Source organism: Notolepis coatsorum (genome assembly GCF_963971535.1).
Source record: "Notolepis coatsorum genome assembly, chromosome: 18".
Classification (NCBI taxonomy): domain Eukaryota; kingdom Metazoa; phylum Chordata; class Actinopteri; order Aulopiformes; family Paralepididae; genus Notolepis; species Notolepis coatsorum.
Genome location: NC_140182.1, coordinates 29,461,099 through 29,486,895, shown reverse-complemented (window position 1 = coordinate 29,486,895; position 25,797 = coordinate 29,461,099). Strand labels below are relative to the sequence as shown.

General features: G+C 42.6%; 1 protein-coding gene across 1 annotated transcript in view; it reads left to right on the top strand.

The window, feature by feature from the left end:
• LOC311245619 (plasmolipin-like) overlaps positions 1–25,797 on the top strand; it is a 48,056-nt gene that overhangs the window by 8,447 nt on the left and 13,812 nt on the right. The window contains exon 3 of the mRNA XM_084335528.1: positions 11,574–11,684. Coding sequence (XP_084191654.1) covers positions 11,574–11,684 — 111 coding nt within the window. The remainder of the gene's footprint in view (positions 1–11,573; positions 11,685–25,797) is intronic.

The following is a 25,797-nucleotide window of genomic DNA, read 5'->3' as shown; positions in this document are numbered from 1 at the left end:
TCATTAATTAACACTTCCTACACAGGTGCCACACGTCATTAATTAACACTTCCTACACAGGTGACACACATCACTAATTAACACTTCCTACACAGGTGCCACACATCATTAATTAACACTTCCTACACAGGTGCTACACATCATTAATTAACACTTCCTACACAGGTGCCACACGTCATTAATTAACACGTCATACACAGGTGCCACACATCACTAATTAACACTTCCTACACAGGTGCCACACATCATTAATTAACACTTCCTACACAGGTGCTACACATAATTAATTAACACTTCCTACACAGGTGCTACACATCATTAATTAACACTTCCTACACAGGTGCCACACATCATTAATGAACACTTCCTACACAGGTGCTACACATCATTAACTAACACTTCCTACACAGGTGCTACACATCATTAATTAACTTCCTACACAGGTGCCACACATCATTAACTAACACTTCCTACACAGGTGCTACACATCATTAATTAACACTTCCTACACAGGTGCTACACATCATTAATTAACTTCCTACACAGGTGCCACACATCATTAATTAACACTTCCTACACAGGTGCCACACATCATTAACTAACACTTCCTACACAGGTGCCACACATCATTAATGAACACTTCCTACACAGGTGCTACACATCATTCATTAACACTTCCTACACAGGTGCTACACATCATTAATTAACTTCCTACACAGGTGCTACACATCATTAACTAACACTTCCTACACAGGTGCTACACATCATTAACTAACACTTCCGACACAGGTGCTACACATCATTCATTAACACTTCATACACAGGTGCTACACATCATTAATTAACTTCCTACACAGGTGCTACACATCATTAACTAACACTTCCTACACAGGTGCTACACATCATTCATTAACACTTCCTACACAGGTGCTACACATCATTAATTAACTTCCTACACAGGTGCTACACATCATTAACTAACACTTCCTACACAGGTGCTACACATAATTAATTAACACTTCCTACACAGGTGCCACACATCATTAACTAACACTTCCTACACAGGTGCCACACATCATTAACTAACACTTCCTACACAGGTGCCACACATCATTAATTAACACTTCCTACACAGGTGCCACACATCATTAATTAACTTCCTACACAGGTGCTACACATCATTAACTAACACTTCCTACACAGGTGCTACACATCATTAATTAACACTTCCTACACAGGTGCCACACATCATTAACTAACACTTCCGACACAGGTGCCACACATCATTAACTAACACTTCCGACACAGGTGCCACACATCATTAACTAACACTTCCTACACAGGTGCTACACATCAGTAATTAACACTTCCTACACAGGTGCTACACATAATTAAGTAACACTTCCTACACAGGTGCCACACATCATTAATTAACACTTCCTACACAGGTGCCACACATCATTGATTAACACTTCCTACACAGGTGCTACACATCATTAATTAACACGTCCTACACATGTGCCACACATCATTAATTAACACTTCCTACACAGGTGCCACACATCATTAATTAACACTTCCTACACAGGTGCTACACATCATTAATTAACACTTCATACACAGGTGCTACACATCATTAATTAACACTTCCTACACAGGTGCTACACATCATTAACTAACACTTCCTACACAGGTGCCACACATCATTAATTAACTTCCTACACAGGTGCCACACATCATTAACTAACACTTCCTACACAGGTGCCACACATCATTAACTAACACTTCCTACACAGGTGCCACACATCATTAATTAACACTTCCTACACAGGTGCCACACATCATTAATTAACACGTCATACACAGGTGCCACACATCAGTAATTAACACGTCCTACACAGGTGCCACACATCATTAACTAACACTTCCTACACAGGTGCCACACATCATTAATTAACACTTCCGACACAGGTGCCACACATCATTAACTAACACTTCCGACACAGGTGCCACACATCATTAACTAACACTTCCGACACAGGTGCCACACATCATTAACTAACACTTCCTACACAGGTGCCACACATCATTAATTAACACTTCCGACACAGGTGCCACACATCATTAACTAACACTTCCGACACAGGTGCCACACATCATTAACTAACACTTCCGACACAGGTGCCACACATCATTAACTAACACTTCCTACACAGGTGCTACACATCATTAATTAACACTTCCTACACAGGTGCTACACATCATTAATTAACTTCCTACACAGGTGCCACACATCATTAACTAACACTTCCTACACAGGTGACACACATCATTAACTAACACTTCCTACACAGGTGCCACACATCATTAACTAACACTTCCGACACAGGTGTTACACATCATTAACTAACACTTCCTACACAGGTGCTACACATAATTAATTAACACTTCCTACACAGGTGCCACACATCATTAACTAACACTTCCTACACAGGTGCCACACATCATTAACTAACACTTCCGACACAGGTGCCACACATCATTAACTAACACTTCCTACACAGGTGCCACACATCATTAACTAACACTTCCGACACAGGTGCTACACATCATTAATTAACACTTCCTACACAGGTGTCACACATCATTAATTAACACTTCCTACACAGGTGCCACACATCATTAACTAACACTTCCTACACAGGTGCTACACATCATTAATTAACACTTCCTACACAGGTGCCACACATCATTAATTAACACTTCCTACACAGGTGCCACACATCATTAATTAACACGTCCTACACATGTGCCACACATCATTAATTAACACTTCCTACACAGGTGCCACACATCATTAATTAACTTCCTACACAGGTGCTACACATCATTAACTAACACTTCCTACACAGGTGCTACACATCATTAATTAACACTTCCTACACAGGTGCCACACATCATTAACTAACACTTCCTACGCAGGTGCCACACATCATTAACTAACACTTCCGACACAGGTGCCACACATCATTAACTAACACTTCCGACACAGGTGCCACACATCATTAACTAACACTTCCTACACAGGTGCTACACATCAGTAATTAACACTTCCTACGCAGGTGCCACACATCATTAACTAACACTTCCGACACAGGTGCCACACATCATTAACTAACACTTCCGACACAGGTGCCACACATCATTAACTAACACTTCCTACACAGGTGCTACACATAATTAAGTAACACTTCCTACACAGGTGCTACACATAATTAATTAACACGTCCTACACATGTGCCACACATCATTCATTAACACTTCCTACACAGGTGCTACACATCATTAATTAACACTTCATACACAGGTGCTACACATCATTAATTAACACTTCCTACACAGGTGCTACACATCATTAACTAACACTTCCTACACAGGTGCCACACATCATTAATTAACGTCCTACACAGGTGCCACACATCATTAACTAACACTTCCTACACAGGTGCCACACATCATTAACTAACACTTCCTACACAGGTGCCACACATCATTAATTAACACTTCCTACACAGGTGCCACACATCATTAATTAACACGTCATACACAGGTGCCACACATCAGTAATTAACACGTCCTACACAGGTGCCACACATCATTAACTAACACTTCCTACACAGGTGCCACACATCATTAACTAACACTTCCGACACAGGTGCCACACATCATTAACTAACACTTCCGACACAGGTGCCACACATCATTAACTAACACTTCCTACACAGGTGCTACACATCATTAATTAACACTTCCTACACAGGTGCTACACATCATTAATTAACTTCCTACACAGGTGCCACACATCATTAACTAACACTTCCTACACAGGTGACACACATCATTAACTAACACTTCCTACACAGGTGCCACACATCATTAACTAACACTTCCGACACAGGTGTTACACATCATTAACTAACACTTCCTACACAGGTGCTACACATAATTAATTAACACTTCCTACACAGGTGCTACACATCATTAACTAACACTTCCGACACAGGTGCCACACATCATTAACTAACACTTCCGACACAGGTGCTACACATCATTAATTAACACTTCCTACACAGGTGTCACACATCATTAATTAACACTTCCTACACAGGTGCCACACATCATTAATTAACACTTCCTACACAGGTGCCACACATCATTAATTAACACGTCCTACACATGTGCCACATTGTCTGTGCTTAATGTTTGTTAGTGTTTGGTATTTTTTGTTGGTTTTTAGTACTTTTAAACATCCATTTTTAGTAAGTAGTTTTCATTTGATCCTATAATTTTTTCATTCACAGATTTGTGGACTTTTTTTTTAAGTGTCCTGAAAGGCGCCTTATAAATCAAATGCATTATTATTATTATTATTATTATTATTATTATTATTATTATTATTATTATGATTATGATTATTATTATTATTATTATTATTATTATTATTATTATTATTATTATTATTATTATTATTATTATTATTATTATTATTATTATTATTATTATTATTATTATTATTATTATTATTATTATTATTATTATTATTATTATTATTATTATTATTATTATTATTATTATCCAGGAGGGAAAAGACACTTTGGATAGTAGGGACTGCATCTCTGCCTGTCCTGACCAGGAAACACTTTGCAACTGTGATCTCCTCTGGCAATAGTTGGATATTGTAATGTGTGGCGAGGGGTTGCAGCAATTCCACTGAGAGAAACTGGTCTGAGGCTGGATAACATGCCTGTATGCCTCTCATAAGTTGTTATCCAACTCATGAGAACCTGCTCTCAAGCTCTTGCAGCATTCTGTCGACGACTGGATAGAACAGTCTCTGAGCTGAGGTCTGAGCTTGTGTCACAAGATGACTCAACTACATACTCGTCCATCCTTTTCTGCTTCCTCCTTTGGCTGGTAGTATGTTCCTCAATCCAAAGGCCATTACATATGGCCTTTGTCCTGTCATACATGTCCACTGCCATCTCTGAGGTGCGATAACCTTTGAGTGTGTCCTGCACTGTGCTTTTAAATAGTACAGATATTGAAGATGTGCACTTTAACGCAGCAGCCCCTGGAGCCATCCATACCCATGTCCAGTGTCCTATAATAAGCTTTAATCGAACCCTGGTTCATTTCCTCGGATAGTCCGGTTGGTTTGGGGTGGTGTGAAAGCTCATTCACTCTTGCAAGTGAACCCTGCTGCGGTTCATTTGAGATGTGAATGCAAAGCGGACCAAAGGCAGGAAAAGACCCAAAAATCGAATATTTTTTTTATGAGAAGACTGAAACATATGTATATAATGTAACACACAATACAGTTTTTTTTCGATTGCCTAAGCATGATTTTGAAAACGGGGCCCAGTGTTTCAAAAGACACAATTAGCACAACCACACACACAATTATCAGAACACATCAGATCCTTTGCTAAATTAAACGCTTGTCAAAACCATACACTAATTTATAAAAACTACATTTTGTTACCATATGAAACACACGTTTCATATGACTTGATTCTGTTTGAACCAGTGGCGGTTGGAATGCCCCACGGGCCCCGAGGCGAGATTGACAGCTCGGGCCCCCCCCCCCCCCCGATATTTATTGTATTATTATTAAAAAAAAAAAAAAAAAAAAATCCAACATGAAACAAAACATATCACAATACAATAATAATACGTCAAATGTATATACTCTCTTTTCTGGACTCTTTTCGTATCACAAACAGTACTGTATTTGCAAATCTGGTATGTCATGTATAGATGTAGCACTACTGTCTATCTGTATGTCATTATGTTATAATGAATTGAAAATGGGGGACCCTGATGTAAACAAGACGAAAGTGTTTCTCTGGTCTGCATCCCCTTAACAATTGTATGTATTGAGCTGTACTGTATTGTACCCATTCTGCAATCTGTTAAATAAAGTTTTCATTCATTCACCATGACATGTTTAGGTATTTGGCCAGATCCAGCTTGTCTGTGATGAGAGTGTTTTCTGTCTTTATGATTGACTATCATCATTAGATATTTCAGTTTCGTTATTACAGTAGCTGGCTAACAGTACGTTAGTTGACTAATACCAGAGTCAGAATTGGGTAATATGCCGACTACTGGCAGTGATGCGACCTATGTTACCACATAACTTTTGTCATCTCTGGTACTATGCAGTGCACTATGCAAAACGGCAAAGAGATAGGTAACGTTCGTTAAGTGCCAAATTACCATCATCATGATACACCCTCACATAATTCACAAAGTGTTCACGTGCGCCACCCATGTGGTAACCTAGAAATACCATAGATTGTGGCTAGGTGGTAACGTATATGTTTTCTATGATCACTATGAATTGAAAATGGGGGACCCTGATGTAAACAAGACAAACGTCTTTCTCTGGTCTGCATCCCCTTAACGAGCCGTACTGTATTGTACCCATTCTGCAATCTGTTAAATAAAGTTTTCATTCATTCATTCATTCATTCATTCACATTACGTTAGTTAGCATCCAAGCTAGCGTGATAACGTTAGTAGTACTAGTTAGCTTACCTGCAATAATGTTGTCATCGTCCTGGACAGATAAGACTTGTTAAATCATAATATATCCACACTTTGTGCTGGTCCTCGGTAAATGTCCCCTTTAGCTGCTCGGCGTCGTCGGATTTTAATACACCATGGTAGCGGTGGTGATGTGGGGGACCCTGATGTAAACAAGACGAAAGTCTTTCTCTGGTCTGCATCCCCTTAACAATTGTATGTATTGAGCTGTACTGTACTGTACCCATTCTGCAATCTGTTAATAAAGTTTTCATTCATTCATTCATTCATGTTTCAGGTGACTTATTATGTTGAACATAGCTTGCGATATGTTTCTCTGATGTCGCGTTCATGTTACGTGGGAAGAAGCGGAAGAACCAGAGGACATCTCGTTGCTACAACTAGGAAGCCTTCACGCATTGACTCGATCAAAACGCCCACATCCATACTTCCGCAATTCGTGACGCGAAGTGGGAGATATCGGGGTCTATAAAAAATCCCATATGTCCTAGTAGGAATTACAACTAGGAGGCTGACGTGAATGGTTTTTCCCAGTCGGAAGCTGATTCTTCCGATTCTTCCCACGTAACGTGAACGCGACATCAGAGAAAAATATCACCTCCGCGCTGCTTGTGAGATTTACATGGCTACGTCACAGCCAAGGAAAGGGAGCGCTGGATTTGTGCAAAACGCCCTGTTCCTAAACCACACGCTATCAGTCGTACTCGTACCACAGTACTGGCAAAACGGGAGGAGCCTAGAATCAAAACAAACGCACCAGTCCCAGTTGCCGTTACCACCAGTTGTGTTCGATCCAGTCCCACACGCGAACGGCAACTCCATTCAGTCCCGGGCCTGGGCCCGGGGCCCGGGCCCCCCCTCCCGCCAGACGGTGGGCGGGCCCTAAGGCAGCTGCCTCCCCAGCCGCGCCTATAGCTCCGCCCCTGGTTTGAACCAGTTACACACACTGCTGTGCTTAACCTAAAACACATTTAGCAATTCTACTTCTCAGTGATTAGAGTACTGTAAGTGAAGTACGCAGAGAATGTGCAAATATACAATAAATTCACCAAACACTACACAAGACCAATGCTGTGATGAAAATATAATTTATTTATCTACATATACCCAAATCAATGATGCAGACTGATAAAAAAAAATTACATTTTCTCTCCATATACCCAAATCAATGATGCAGACTGATGAAAATATAAATGTTCTCTCCATATAACCAAATCAGTCAACATTTCAACATGGAGAATCACAACAATACATGTCCCAGTTTTCATGCTACTATGTGCATAACACTGTAAGCTCAGCAAATATCAGACAAACATAAAATACTGTATCCAGTACAGGTTAAAATTACAGTAAAAAAAATATTTTTTTTAAAAATGTAAACAGTAAATACTAGACATTATCTCTTTGCCTAGCTGGATCTGGCAAGATAATTTTTTGTTGTGATTCTCCATGTTGACTGAATTGGGAAAATGGGAGAAAATGTATATTTTCATCAGTCTGCATCATTGGTTGTCTTGTGTAGTGTTTGGTGGATGTATTGTATATTTTCACGTTCTCTGTGTACAGTACTTCACTCTCCTTCCATTTTGGTTGAAGACAGGTTGTAACTGAGGGGTACAATTCCCTGACTGTATTGTTAGATATGATACTTACTACCACTACCTCTTGTACTTTAGACTCTGGCCACCCAGTACTAGGTATAAATAATTATGATAAACACTCCCACCTGATGAAACGGATCCAACACAAATGTACCAAGTCGAAAGTCTGCGTTTAATAATAATACATAGCAAAAGGTATGTACAACGATCACTTAATTACATTTATGATTTGAAATAGTATGCACTTTTATGGCAAATGAGTATTCGTAGGTAGATCAATATCGAATGTCCAATCTCTGATTGCGCAGGCGGTAAATATACAACCTGGAATATTTAGGGAACAATAGCAATGATACTTGAATGATTATATAGCTGGATACACTAGGGGAAGGTTCCGACTGCTTGTAGGACAGCTGGAGGGGGGGGGGTAGAGTCTGGCTGTATCCCGTCTGGCCGAGGGTATCCTGGGAGAGCCCACAGTCGTGCGACCCGGTGCCCAGCGATCCTCGATCCACAGATGAAAGCAGTTGGACTCTCTGTGGCCGGCGTCCTCCGGTCCACGATGGAGAGACGTGAGGCGACCTCGTCGTGTAGAGCGTCTTCTCACCTGTCGTCCTCTCCGGGGGGGGGTATTTCCAACACACCGCAGTGTTGGCCTTTATCCATAGAATAATCAAAGTACTCAAAGCATAATCCAAGCCGGGGAAGGCTAGCCGTCGTCGGTAGAATAATCCAATATACAGGTCCACTCGCTCTTTGGCCTGGAGCTCCTCGGGTGCAGCTTCACGTGGGGTCAACCACCCTGGATAAGCGTCCAGCTGATGCCCGAAACGATGGGGGTGCTGATTACTATAGAACTCTTACCGCACGAGGCACTACATATGAATAGACTATTATTAGCTTAATAGAATACGTCCAACTCGACGATATAGTGCCAAATATGACTATTCAAATATTAATATACACGATGTCTCAATGCCGATACTGGGCCGAATTGGCCTTACTGCCCACACGTGGTTCGCGGGGAGGCTTTTGCGTCTGTCACTCTGTTGGAGGGTAAGGAACTGGACTAAAAGAAAGCTCTACTTTAATAGCGCAGTATATATACGCACTATGAACAAATAGTACCATTAGTGGTGCGGTAGACATATTCCTACGTGGAACTAGGACTTGTCCATACATGTTGAGCGGTACGATTGAACCTGGTCTGAGGGGTATGGCGACCTGGCACCAAGGTCTCGTCCAATGGTAGAATGGAGACTATTATGGGATGTTCAGTAGACTAGAAGGGATATTCAATGCATATTGTACAAGGAATATACAAGGGATATCAGGGAATATACAAATACAATTAAATATATATATATAAATAAATATATATATTCGGTTTAATCTGATCCTTCAGAACACAGGTGAACTCACCTGCTGCATTTTTATAGTGCTTAAACCTGATTGGTGTATCTACAATTAAGCAATGGTGTGTTTGTGCATCTGATGGCTGTTTAACCAATTGGCTCATATGTGTGGTAATTTGACATTCTGTGTCTAATGTAATGCAAGTGTGTTTAGTGTTTTGCAAATCACTGTGTATTGTTTTGCAAAAAGTGTGAGGCTGACATTGTAGGGGTGCAAATCTGGGCCTATATTTTGCTCCTTGAGTGTAAGGTCTTGATAATTGTGTAATACTTTTGATTTGAGTGTTTATGCAATTGAAGAAAACTGTAAAGACTAGAGACGAACTGTTTATTTCTTTTGTACATAGGCTGTGCATATGTTTGTTTGTTTGTTTGTTTATTTGCTTATGTGTATGATTCTTAACACTTTAATCGCCATGGGTTAAATTCATAATTTACCATCCCTCACCAGCTCTATTTGTCTATGGAGAAGTTCCCCTTCTTTGCAGGGCTATAACTTTTTAAATTCTATTGCTACATTGCCATTATTATGGCCCATTCAATGTCCTATATGTATTGTTCAGGGTGTAGCAACGTTAAACTTTTTCATTCACATATTCATACTAAAATATGGTCTAAAGTATAAGTATGTTTTTATCGTTTTCTTCAGAACGTGATTTATAGCCCTAAATGCATTATATTGATGATGAAATACAGTTTGGTAGCGATCGGCGCGAGATAAAAAATTTCAACTGGACGTACTTCTAGAATGATCTACGTATGATCTGATGATGACCGGATGGGCGGGGGATCGTTTATAATTCCGTGGGCAGCGTTAGATGATTCATCCAGAGTGGGTCATATGTTCATCATAGCAGTTTATATGGAATATGTTAGAAAATAATGCTGAATCTTACCGTATGTTCCTCGCGCCGTTGGACGATCAGCGTGGAGTAGACCGTTTTAGATTATGGGATGTTGATCCTGATGAACCATTTCCAGGTTGTATAATACTATATACGTCCAAATAACGTTGTTTATTGAGTTAGGGCGAGCGATTGATCATCCAGTGTGTTGAGATGGAGTCCGGCTACCGATCGCGAGTGCCCGGAGCACATATGGATGAGCACTTCCTGTTTGGCACGCCCCTCCCTCTTGGCCGATCTGCCGATCGGCCACCAGATGGCGCTCTCGAACCGTTAGACAGTTGAGTGGAGCTCACCAGTACATCTCAGGGCTCCGGAAAGGAAATATGATTTCGATGACAGATTTTTGAAATATTGACATCAAAGACGAGTTACGGCGTCTTCGGCAGAATGAGCATGGCTAGGAATGACGTCTTAACTCGTCCCCGGCGATCATAGTGTTAACTGTTTTTATTTTGTTATTGGTGTATATGTGTGTATGTATGTACAGTATATGTATATATATTATATATATATATGTATATATATGTGTATATATGTATATTTGTACTCCTGTTGGGGCTTCTTGGACCAGATCAATGTTTTATCTGGCTAAATAAAGGTTAAATAAATAAATAAGAAACTGATGATTTGGTCCTGTTAACTTTGAATTTTCTATGGGGACTGCCCAGATCCCTCTCATGGACCTGGACCTCACTTTGAGAACCTCTAATGATTCTAGTTATTCAGTATTCATCTCTAATTCATCATAATCTAACCCTAAAAACACCCCTGGGCTGGACCCTGCTCTACCTGACAGCATGTTCTGTGTGTTCTAGAGGCTGGACCCTGCTCTACCTGACAGAATGTTCTGTGTGTTCTAGAGGCTCGACCCTGCTCTACCTGACAGAATGTTTTGTGTGTTCTAGAGGCTGGACCCTGCTCTACCTGACAGCATGTTCTGTGTGTTCTAGAGGCTGGACCCTGCTCTACCTGACAGAATGTTCTGTGTGTTCTAGAGGCTGGACCCTGCTCTACCTGACAGAATGTTTTGTGTGTTCTAGAGGATGGTCTACAACGCTGTGGCGACCCTGCTCTACCTGACAGCGTTCCTGGCCAACGCAATCAACATAAATTCCGTATATGCCTCATATGGACATCTGGCAGCCGCCGCGGTAAGAGAGACACACACACACACACACACACACACACACACCCACACCCACACCACACCACACCACACACACACACACACACACACACACAAAATAAATGCAACACTCCCAGACATACCCCACGCGAAGGTAAGGAAAAACTCACTAAAACCTAGCAATAGGAGGGGGTTAGAGAGTTCCCATGTTTGTAGTGGGCGGAGATGGAGCAATAAATGTAGTGAGCATATGCATACATGGTGACAGTAGAATCATAGTATGTAAGAAAATTGTGAAATAGAGTAATAGATAGAACTACTGCAAGCGTATGGGTACAGGATGAGATACAAGACAATAGCTCAGGGCCGTATGCCCCGTGGGGGCAGGAGACGTCACTCAGAGGGTTCAGCACTGCAGGCCAGACAGAAGACGGTATGAAGCTGTTCCATGGGACCGGTTGAGACAGAGACAGAGGTTAAAAGGTTCTCCCATGTCTGCAGAAAAGCAGACAAGGAAGCAAATAGACATCCTAACTAAACTAGACAGATTAATCTAAGGGTCAGTCCCCGACCAGGTGAGATCAGGGTAGGTTGAAGGAGAGAGAGAAAAGATGGGTCTTAAGCAGGGATTTAAAAGCTTCGACAGAGCAGGCGCCCCCTGGCAATGGCAGGTAATTTGTTCCACAGGTAGGGAGCGCGGTAGACAAAGGCTCTGTGGCCGGCGGATTTCTTTTTAACCCTAGGAATCGATAGAAGCCCCGCATTTTGTGAGCGCAGAGCACGAGCGGGCGAGTATCGAGAGATGAGATCGGATAGATAGAGCGGTGCAAGCCCATTACAAATTTTGTAGACATGCATGCAGACATGCACACACACACACACATACACACACATGCGCATACACACACAAACATACACACGTGCACATACACAACACATGCACATACACACATGCACATACACACAAATGCACATACACACAGGCAGGTTTGAATGTAGATATATACACACACACATACACACACATGCACATACACACACAAACATACACACGTGCACACACACACACACACACACACATACATACATACACACATGCGCATACACACAAACATACACACGTGCACATACACAACACATGCACATACACACATGCACATACACACAAATGCACATACACACTGGCAGGTTTGAATGTAGATATATACACACACACACATACACATACACACACCTGCAATATACACAAGTACACAAAGTATACAAGCACACGCATATGAAAGTTTGAATGTAGATATGCATGCATGCACACCCACACACACACTAGCATCAGTGCACATAATGCTAAAACACACACACACAGGTAAATAAATAGACTAGGACGTGTATGTTTAACCTGCTTCCATATTCATATCTAGTCAAACACTGATGATGTCTGTCGTTGAGAACAATGTCCTACAGAAAGTCTCTATGAAAACTAGCTGCAAGTCAACGGGATCAGATGTGGCCCTGGGCAGGCGGTGTCTTGGCCGGGGTCGCAGCCTGGAACCTGGTGCAACTACAGCAGTGTTTTCTGAACAAGAGTTCAGGGGACACACGTTTTCAGAATACATATTCCTACTGTAACAAAGGTAGCAGACAGGGGTAGGTGGAAGGTGCAATATGGTTGTACAAATAATCAAACACACAGTCAAACAGCTTTAGCTCCCCGCTGGACAATGGCCAGGGGCATTTATTTAAACAAAACAGAAAATGAAGAAACAAACAAAAATCATACTGGCTCCCAGTGAAGCACCGAATTGTCTTTGCTATAGTCCAGTCTTTAACTAGGCCGGGCCGCTGTCCGGCTTACCGGCTGTTTAACTCACAGTTTGGTTGTCTCCCCACAGCTCTCCCACTCTCCATTCCAAGACACCCTCTGATGTTCTTGGTCTGTCCTCTTTGAGAGGCATGCTGATTGCTAATTGAAAGACAGCTGTGTGTGTGTGTCTGCATGTGTGCAGCTGTCAGTCTTCTTCTCTCCATTGGGGGGAGCCAACAGGCAGGAACATAGCATCCATTGATCACCATTCCCCTCAGCCCCTTACACTACATAACAAACCAGTTACATAAGAGACTACACACAGTCTACTAGAGACTAGACACACAGTCTACTAGAGACTAGACACACAGCCTACTATAGACTAGAGACACAGCCTACTAGAGACTAGAGACACAGCCTACTAGAGACTAGACACACAGTCTACTAGAGACTAGACACACAGCCTACTAGAGACTAGAGACACAGCCTACTAGAGACACTGCCTACTAGAGACTAGACACACAGCCTACTAGAGACTAGACACACAGCCTACTAGAGACTAGACACACAGCCTACTAGAGACTAGAGACACAGCCTACTAGAGACTAGACACACAGCCTACTAGAGACAAGACACACAGCCTACTAGAGACTAGACACACAGCCTACTAGAGACTAGACACAGCCTACTAGAGACTAGAGACAAAGCCTACTAGAGACTAGACACATCCTACTAGAGACTAGACACACAGCCTACTAGAGACTAGACACAGCCTACTAGAGACTAGATACAGCCTACTAGAGACTAGACACAGCCTACTAGAGACTAGATACAGCCTACTAGAGACTAGATACAGCCTACTAGAGACTAGAGACACAGCCTACTAAAGACTAGAGACACAGCCTACTAGAGACACAGGCCTACTAGAGACTAGATACAGTCTACTAGAGACTAGAGACACAGCCTACTAGAGACTAGACACACAGCCTACTAGAGACTAGACACAGCCTACTAGAGACTAGATACAGCCTACTAGAGACTAGATACAGCCTACTAGAGACTAGATACAGCCTACTAGAGACTAGAGACACAGCCTACTAAAGACTAGAGACACAGCCTACTAGAGACACAGGCCTACTAGAGACTAGACACAGCCTACTAGAGACTAGATACAGCCTACTAGAGACTAGAGACACAGCCTACTAGAGACTAGAGACACAGCCTACTAGAGACTAGACACAGCCTACTAGAGACTAGACACAGCCTACTAGAGACACAGCCTACTAGAGACTAGATACAGCCTACTAGAGACTAGATACAGCCTACTAGAGACTAGACACACAGCCTCCTAGAGACTAGACACAGCCTACTAGAGACTAGACACACAGCCTACTAGAGACTAGACACACAGGCCTACTAGAGACTAGACACACAGCCTACTAGAGACTAAAGACACAGCCTACTAGAGACTAGACACATCCTACTAGAGATTAGACACACAGCCTACTAGAGACTAGACACAGCCTACTAGAGACTAGACACAGCCTACTAGAGACTAGACACACAGCCTACTAGAGACTAGACACACAGCCTACTAGAGACTAGACACAGCCTACTAGAGACTAGACACAGCCTACTAGAGACTAGACACACAGCCTACTAGAGACTAGACACACAGCCTACTAGAGACTAGACACAGCCTACTAGAGACTAGAGACAAAGCCTACTAGAGACTAGACACAGCCTACTAGAGACTAGACACACAGCCTACTAGAGACTAGACACAGCCTACTAGAGACTAGACACAGCCTACTAGAGACTAGAGACACAGCCTACTAAAGACTAGAGACACAGCCTACTAGAGACTAGACACAGCCTACTAGAGACACAGCCTACTAGAGACTAGACACAGGCCTACTAGAGACTAGATACAGCCTACTAGAGACACAGCCTACTAGAGACTAGAGACACAGCCTACTAGAGACTAGACACAGCCTACTAGAGACTAGACACAGCCTACTAGAGACACAGCCTACTAGAGACTAGATACAGCCTACTAGAGACTAGAGACACAGCCTACTAGAGACACAGTCTACTAGAGACTAGACACACAGCCTACTAGAGACTAGATACAGCCTACTAGAGACTAGACACACAGCCTACTAGAGACTAGACGCAGCCTACTAGAGACTAGACACACAGCCTACTAGAGACTAGACACACAGCCTACTAGAGACTAGACACAGCCTACTAGAGACTAGACACAGCCTACTAGAGACTAGAGACACAGCCTACTAGAGACTAGACACACAGCCTACTAGAGACAAGACACATCCTACTAGAGATTAGACACAGCCTACTAGAGACTAGACACACAGCCTACTAGAGACTAGACACATCCTACTAGAGACACACAGCCTACTAGAGACTAGACACACAGCCTACTAGAGACTAGACACACAGCCTACTAGAGACTAGAGACACAGCCTACTAGAGACTAGACACAGCCTACTAGAGACTAGAGACACAGCCTACTAGAGACTAGACACAGCCTACTAGAGACTAGACACACAGCCTACTAGAGACTAGAGACACATCCTACTAGAGACTAGACACACAGCCTACTAGAGACTAGAGACACAGCCTACTAGAGACTAGACACACAGCCTACTAGAGACACAGCCTACTAGAGACTAGACACAGCCTACTAGACACACAGCCTACTAGAGACTAGACACAGCCTACTAGACACACAGCCTACTAGAGACTAGACACAGCCTACTAGACACACAGCCTACTAGAGACTAGACACAGCCTACTAGACACACAGCCTACTAGAGACACAGCCTACTAGAGACTAGACACACAGCCTACTAGAGACTAGACACAGCCTACTAGACACACAGCCTACTAGACACACAGCCTACTAGAGACTAGACACAGCCTACTAGACACACAGCCTACTAGAGACTAGACACAGCCTACTAGACACACAGCCTACTAGAGACACAGCCTACTAGAGACTAGACACAGCCTACTAGACACACAGCCTACTAGAGACACAGCCTACTAGAGACACAGCCTACTAGAGACACAGCCTATTAGAGACAAGACACAGCCTACTAGAGCAGGGGCTCCCAAAGTGGGGGTCGCCAGTTGATTAAATAAATAAATCCAAAAAAGATATAATATATATATTTTTTTTTATGCAGTCAGGCCACTGAACTTAGAAGCAGGCCAGGACAGTGTTTCTAGTTGCAGCAGCGCAATAGTTAGATAACCTAGGTGGGGAACAACCACAGCCTACTAGAGACTAGACACAGCCTACTAGAGACTAGACACAGCCTACTAGAGATTACACACAGCCTACTAGAGACTAGACACAGCCTACTATAGAGACTACACACAGCCTACTAGAGACTAGACACACAGCCTACTATAGAGACTACACACAGCCTACTATAATAATAATTATTATTATTATAGTAGGCTATAATAATAATAATTATTATTATAGTAGGCTGTGAGACACACAGCCTACTAGAGATTACACACAGCCTACTAGAGACTAGACACAGCCTACTAGAGATTACACACAGCCTACTAGAGACACAGCCTACTAGAGATTACACACAGCCTACTAGAGACTAGACACAGCCTACTAGAGACTACACACAGCTAGACTGTAGTCTAGAGACTACAGACATCCTACAGGCTCTATCTGGCAGTCAGCATCAGTTGGCTGATAAGAGCACACAGTATAGGATTCAAACACCTGGGCCCTCATTCATCAACGTGACGTAGAAAATGTTCTATTTCCATACTTAAGCACAGAATTTAGAATCTGTGCACGCACAAAGAAAACGGGATTTATCACACGTGCGTACACAGGTTCTACGCACACCTGTCATGATAAATATCACCTTGGTCCTACGCCGTGGCTCGTGCACACTTTCACGTATTTGCATACCAAAACCGCCCCGATTAACCATATACGGTAATGGACACCCCCATGAAATGTGGAAGAATGGACTAAACCGAGGGAAGCGTGTTATGAGACAGGCTGACAGACGTGTACACGTACGGTGATGTCGGATATGATATCTATTAACCATTGCTGCCTGGGCAGCGCAAACACTAATAAAGACCGTGCTGGAATATGACTGCCTTTTTCCGTTTTGTTTGATTAATACCCAGGGATTAAAGTTCTCCTCAATTTTATTCCAAATCGCGACGGATTTTCCGTCAATTTTCTACCTGCTGCATATGATTTCTAGAGGCATACAATCTATTTTGATGTCAGTATTGGGTAGCCTATATAAACAATAATACGAGGGGTTATACAAGAACAATGAATCTCACTGCCATGTATGATGTAGCCTATACGCCATGTGTAGCCTGCCTATATGTGATCAATACAAACTTGAACTTGAATTCCATCATGTCTGTGTGCGGGTCATTGCGGGAACTCACAAGGCTGTTGTCACAATGTAAATAAGAACGTGCACTGAAAAGTTACAGTATGTAGTTGGTTGATTATTTGTATGACAGTCAGTAAACCCTTGCAAAAAGTATCCGTTTTATTTAATGAATTGAAAACATGCAGCATGCCTTTCCTCCCGGCATGAAGCAACAACATGTATCAGGCAAATGCGCATCGCAACATTGACTGAGTGGAATCCCTTTCTATTCACATAACTGCATTTGTGATGGAGCTTTGACAGCTACAGTAACAGTCTATTGCTCGATCCATCTCCAATATCACGATGGACCGTGCCGGTGGCAAAGACCCGAGGGTGGTGAGGACTTGAATGAATTCCATCATCATATTTATATGTTGTGTCTGTCCACTATGTTTGTTACTTTGTTATTCCCCCCCCCCTATCTATGTAAAGCGACCTTGGGTCTCTTGAAAGGCGCTATATAAAATGAAGCTATTTATTATTATTATTATTATTATTATTATTATTATTATTATTATTATTATTATTATTATTATTATTATTATTATTATTATTATTATTATTATTATTATTATTATTATTATTATTATTATTATTATTATTATTATTATTATTATTATTATTATTATTATTATTATTATTATTATTATTATTATTATTATTATTATCACATCTGTGCGGGAGCTCACAAATAGACTGTTAGTCTCAGTGAAGTTTCAACGGAGGTCATCTATTCTAACCAACAAATTGAAGTAGAAAGCATTTCGTGACCAATCTTATTTGGAAACATGACACAAAATAATTCGCTTTTTATTTGAAACCATATTTAATCGCGTTTGGAGGTTGGTGTTCTGCGTCTGCCCCCCTGTGCCAAACAAGCAGGCCAACCTCTTGTTCACGTGTGAGCCCGTTATAATTACACTACTGTCGCTATTTTACAATGAACTATAATGAATTACGGGTCATACAGAAGTTGAACACGCCAGTGTTGAAACTAATGCACGGAAGCTTATTTCCGCGTTGAAACTAATGCAGAACTGAGGAGCGCTTATGCCGTAGTAACGATGTTCTACCACTGGGCGTCAGCTACGCATGCTCCGAGCTGTGCGTAAATATAAGCACGAAGTCAAGTTCAAGTTGAAATTGATGAATCCCACACTTTGCTTAGAAATGGTCGTACGCACAGGTTAAGCACATATCTGTGAGTAAGTCACGTTGATGAATGAGGGCCCTTGTCTTGAGGCTGACCTGCTAACTGTGTACATGTAACCCCCCTCCATCCTATCCTCCTCATCTCCTCCTATCTAAGGTTTGTACAATCTGCACAATGTAATTACTAATAACCGATTATGATGGTGAATGTTGACCTCTAGCCTGAATATCTACTACTGAATCTACTACTGATTAATATATATATATATATATATATATATATATTGTTCTGAATAGGATTACATTCCTTTTTGTCTGATGTGAACAGGAAACCCATCTATAGAAACCTTCGATAGATGCAGTTGGATAAAACCTGTGTTTATTTTCGTGGCTGTTGTAATATTTGTTGAGGATGGTAACGTGAAAGTGGTGGACGACGTGTCCAATAACAGGTCTGATATGGAGGCTTATTGGCTATGAAGAGCATCAGCGTGCTAAGAAAGACTTTTACCCTTCAACGACATCATAGCTGGTACTGAGTATTGGTATTCTGAATTTAGCTTTAAGTTAAGTCCTTTTCCCTGCCTTTGTGTATGGTAATCATTCTCTCTCTCTCTCTCTCTCTCTCTCTCTCTCTCTCTCTCTCTCTCTCTCTCTCTCTCCCCAACTCCCCTATACTTCACCCTACATAATTATTGTTTAACTTTTATTGCTTAAGCTATTTGCTCATGTAGTCATGCCAGGTACACACACCTGAGGGAGGGGAGAGAGAGAGAGATGGAGGGAGAGGAGGGGGAGAGGGAGCGGGAGAGGGGAGCGCGAGAGAGAGAGCGCGAGAGAGAGAGCGCGAGAGAGAGAGAGAGAGAGAGAGAGAGAGAGAGAGAGAGAGAGAGAGAGAGAGAGAGAGAGAGAGAGAGAGAGAGAGAGAGAGAGAGAGAGAGAGAGAGAGAGAGAGAGAGAGAGAGAGAGAGAGAGAGAGAGAGAGAGAGAGAGAGAGAGAGAGAGAGAGAGAGAGAGAGAGAGAGAGAGAGAGAGAGAGAGAGAGAGAGAGAGAGAGAGAGAGAGAGAGAGAGAGAGAGAGAGAGAGAGAGAGAGAGAGAGAGAGAGAGAGAGAATTGTGCTACTCTAGTTTGTAGAACCAGTAGAATATAATATATACTGTACTACTAAAGGTGACAAATGCCAAACAAAGGTACGCCAGCTGCACTGAAGCAGACCACTGAAGCGATTCAGAGGGTCATAAACTCGGCTGCCCCCTCCCCTCCCTAAAGGACTTACACAACTCCCCCTGCCTCAACAGAGCAAAACACATTACCAAGGACAGCTCACACCCTGGCTTCCACCTGTTCGACCTGTTGCCATCAGGCAGGCGTTACAGGTGCATCAGAGCCAGAACAAACAGGCTCAGAGACAGTTTCTTCCCCAGAGCCATCACCACCTTGAACTTAACTCACCCTTTCCCCCTCCTCCCACACTGTGCAACATCCTACCTCCCAAGTGCAATATCCACAGTGCAATACCCACCCACTACCGTCTGACACTGTAATTGTTATTTTGTATGTTGTTGTTATTTTGTATATTGTATTGTAACATTGTTTATTGTATCTTATGTTCTGTATAGTATTTTATGTTTCTGTATAGTATTTTATGTTTAGCTTTTATTACCTGTGTGATTTCTTTTATATTCCACTACTACACCTTAAGTTTGAGTCCCAAATCTTGTTGTATGCAAATATAATGATAATAAGGTATAATCGAGTTGCTCGTGTCACGTGTCAGAGAGAGACAAGACCTTTTCCTTTGTCTCTTGGCTGAGGCACCACTTTCTCAGTAATAATATGCTGATATCTGGACTACACACTGTATACACTGGACTATACACACACACACACACACACACACACACACACACACACACACACACACACTATATACACTGGGCTATACACACACACACACACACTATATTCACTGGGCTATACACACACACACACACACACACACACACACACACACACACTATATACACTGGGCTATACACACTATATACACTGGGCTATACACACTATATACACTGGGCTATACACACTATATACACTGGGCTATACACACTATATACACTGGGCTATACACACTATATACACTGGGCTATACACACTATACACTGGGCTATACACACTATATACACTGGGCTATACACACTATATACACTGGGCTACACACTATATATACTGGGCTATACACACTATATACACTGGGCTATACACACTATATACACTGGGCTATACACACTATATACACTGGGCTACACACACTATATATACTGGGCTATACACACTATATACACTGGGCTATACACACTATATACACTGGGCTATACACACTATATACACTGGGCTATACACACTATATACACTGGGCTATACACACTATATACACTGGGCTATACACACTATATATACTGGGCTATACACACTATATATACTGGGCTATACACACTATATACACTGGGCTATACACACTATATATACTGGGCTATACACACTATACACTGGGCTATACACACAGACACACACTATACACTGGGCTATACACACACACACACTATATACACTGGGCTATACACACACACACTATATACACTGGGCTATACACACACACTATATACACTGGGCTATACACACTATACACTGGGCTATACACACACACACACACACACACGCACACTATATTCACTGGGCTATAGACACACACTATATACACTGGGCTATACACTCACACACACACTATATACACTGGGCTATACACACACACATACACACACACACACACACACACACACACTATATTCACTGGGCTATACACACACACACACACACATATACACATCTACACACATATACACACACACAATTACACAATTACACACACACACACACACACACACACACACACACACACACACACACACACACACACACACCTATACACACACACACCTATACACACACACACACACACACACATATACACACACACACATTTATGGTATACTGTTTCCATTGGCCACAGTCCATGTTAGTTCACAACAAGCACATGACCAGGCCTCTCCCTCTCTCTGTCTCTCACACACACACACACACACACACACACACACACACACACACCTACACACACACACACACACACACACACACACACACACACACACGTACATATACACAGATTCCAACCCTTATCGGCTGTTTTACGGCTCAGCAAATCAGTAGCTGACTTGAAGCTATAAAGACACATTAGTGGTTTATTGTAGTATCTCTCAGTAGATGATTGACTGTGTCGTCACGGAGACCTGGAGCAGCCTGGAATGTTGCTGGGTGTAAACTGTGTTTTAAAGGTTTCAAGTTTCAAGTTTCTTTAATAGTTGTCATACAGAAGTACAGAATACTTTCATACAAAATGCTTCTTACTGTTACGCTCCAGAGACTGTGCTAGACAAGATAGTATCAAATAACATAGTATAGCATGTAATTTAGAAGTAGAAAATGAGGTCACAGTGTTCAGTATAGACATATGTACAATGTTCGATGCAGAATAGACGTAACTGAGTTACCATATAATATACAATACTATGCAGTGTACTAATGTACAGTACTATATAGTGCAAAGCAGAAATGGGATGAGGTACAATTTAGGTACAATTTACAGTAAGGTGTACGAGTTGTAGTGCAATCCTTCATCAATAAATATAAAGTGTGGGGAGTGGGTGCTACAGTGTGTTTGTTTAAAGTGAGTGTGTGCTATAAAGTGTGTGGAGTGGGTGCTACAGTGTGTTTGTTTAAAGTGAGTGTGTGCGTGTGGATGTGTGTGCTATGTGCGTTTGATGGTTGTTGTTGTGTAGTGTTCATTGTTCGTTTAGCAGCCTGATGGCCTGGGGATAGAAGCTTCTTCTGAGTCTTTCTGTGCTCGCCTTGAGACTCCGGTATCGCTTGCCTGACCGCAGCAGTTCAAAGAGGCAGTTGTTCGGGTGACTGGAGTCTTTAATGATTCTCTTAGCCTTGCCCCTGCAACGCTTGTTGTAAATGTTCTGGAGGGTGGGGAGCCCCCCTCCAATTGTGCGTTCGGCTGAACGTGTCACTCTTTGTAGTCTGCTTCGGTCTTGTGCAGTGCTATTCCCAAACCAGGAGGTGATGTTGCCAGTCAGGATGCTCTCTATTGTACATGAGTAGAAGTTCTTAAGGATCTTCTGACTGACTTGGAACTTCCTTAGGCGCCTGAGGAAGTAGAGGCGTTGTCGTGCCTTCTTCACAACACTGTCAGTGTGTGGTCCATGTCAAGTCCTCGGATATGTAGGCTCCGAGGTACTTAAAGCTGTTGACTCTCTCAACCGGTGCCCCGTCGATGCTGAGGGGGCTGTAGTCCTTGACCCCCGACCTCCTGAAGTCCACAATCATCTCCTTTGTTTTGCTAACGTTCAGGGAGAGGCTGTTTTCCTGGCACCATCCCGCCAGGACCTTGACCTCTTCCAGGTAGGCCCTCTCGTCGTTGGCAGAGATCAGGCCCACCACCACTGTGTCGTCAGCAAATTTGATGATTGTATTGCTACTCCGCTGAGCCACACAGTCGTGTGTGTACAGGGAGTAGAGGAGGGGACTCAGAACACAGCCCTGGGGGGCCCCTATGTTGAGGGTGATGGATGAGGAGGTGCAGTTGCCTGCTCTCACCACCTGGGGTGAGATGGACATCAGTCACCAAGGAGGACAAATGCCAGGAGGACTGTTTTAACCTTTACACCTGAGGTCCTGACTGACGTCTCATGAAATGTATACTTAAGTGTATTTTCTGAAAGTGTAATTTGTACACTTTCTGAAGTATTCAGAATGTATACCAAAATTGTGTTACATTGAAACCACTTAAGTTGTATTTAGTGTGTTAAAGGTTGCATTTCAGACTTAGATATATTGTAATTTATACTTTTTATTTTTTTTATCCACTTTTTCTCCTTATTTTCTATTTTTCTCCCATCCCAATTTCGTATAGCCAATTCTCCCCTTCAATTCTCCCCTCCCCTGTCTTGAACGTTGCTAGACTATGCCTCCCACTGGTCGGCTGTAGTGAGGATAGAAGCCGCATCACGTGTCCCCTCCGGTACACGAGGAGGCAGCCTGTCGCATCTTTTCACCAGACAGTGCAGACTCTCCGTGGCGAGGAGTAACGCGTGGGAGGCTCACGCTGCCCCCGATACTTCCTGTCTCTGCTGTACAGGCGTCACCCAACCGACCTGTAGGAGTCGATGTCCACAACGTCCAATCCCCACCCATCGACTTTCCACCCCGCTACCTCTGCCAATTGAGATAGTATGACGACTGGCCCAAGCCGCAGGCAACGCTGACTTGGGGAGTCGAGACCAGAATCTCTTGCATTGGTGACGAGCGCAATCTCCACTACGCCACCCTGCTGTAATTTATACTTTTGATGTATTTTTGGTTACTTTTGCTTACCAAAATGGTACACTTTTTTTTTTTTTTTTTTATTGATCTTTTCCCCCCTCCATTCTCCTCCGATTTTCTCCCATCCCAATGTTAGTCGTTATGCCAATTCCCAATCCCCTTCCTGGTCGCTGCGCACTTACCCCCCACAGTCGGTCTGGGAGAGTGGAGGCTATCACGTGCTTCCTCCGACACACGTCCAGCCAATCAACCGCTTCTTTTCACCTGGCAGCGCGGATTCTCATTGAGAGGGCGTAGCGTGTGGAAGGATCACACTATCCCACTCAAGTCCTATCCGCGCTTAGCAGGCGCCCGACCGAACTGTAGGAGTCGCTGTTTACAACGACCCGGACCCACCCCGCCAGCTTCTCCCACCCTCTAATACTGCCAATTGTATTAGTGTGAACGGCCAGCCAAGCTGGTGACAACCCTGGAGCTGTGAGCTGGATTCGAACAGGCGAATCTAGCCGCTGCGGGGTTTGGTGACGAACGCAATCTCCGTTACGCCACCTGACCGCCAAAATGGTACACTCTAAAGTACAACTTAAGTTTGGTAAAACATCTGTTGAATGTTTGAATATGAATGACTGTTGTACTAAACATTTGTTTGGAAGCACATGAGAAGTACCAACAATACATTGCAAGTGTTATAGTAAGGGAAACATATGAAAATCTGCAAACTAAATCCTTACCAATCAATTTCTTCACTAATGTGTTTGTAAAGGTGTGTAGTAAGATGTATTAAAAAGTTGAAGTTCAAATCCTGTATGTTTTTTCGTAATAACTGCTCAAAGTTGAGGTACCGAATACCGATTTTCGAAAAATCAAATAATTTCTGTTTGGCCTTGGGTAACTTGTGAGGGGTCAAACTAGGGTTTTTTCATGATTCTGAGTTTATTGCAATCATGTATTTTTCACTAAAATCATTCCTTGGTTGAAAAAAGGCCACGCCCACTCTTATATTTAAATTCGAAAGTAGCTTTATTTGTAGTTACAAGTGCTGATCACTTCAGGAGTCAATCTTTGAGTCTTCTCCAGACTCACCACCATCATGACCACAATTCTTGCATGAAATTCCTTTACAGACTCCACATGCTGAGATGCACTTAACGCCATTCCTCTTGCAGCTGCACCGCCGGTTGCTGCAATCTCTGTTACAGTTGCAGCTTGTGAACTGCAGTAGTTCCTCAGGAGCCATGGGGTCTAGTGTTGGGACTGGCTCATAGCCATGTACAC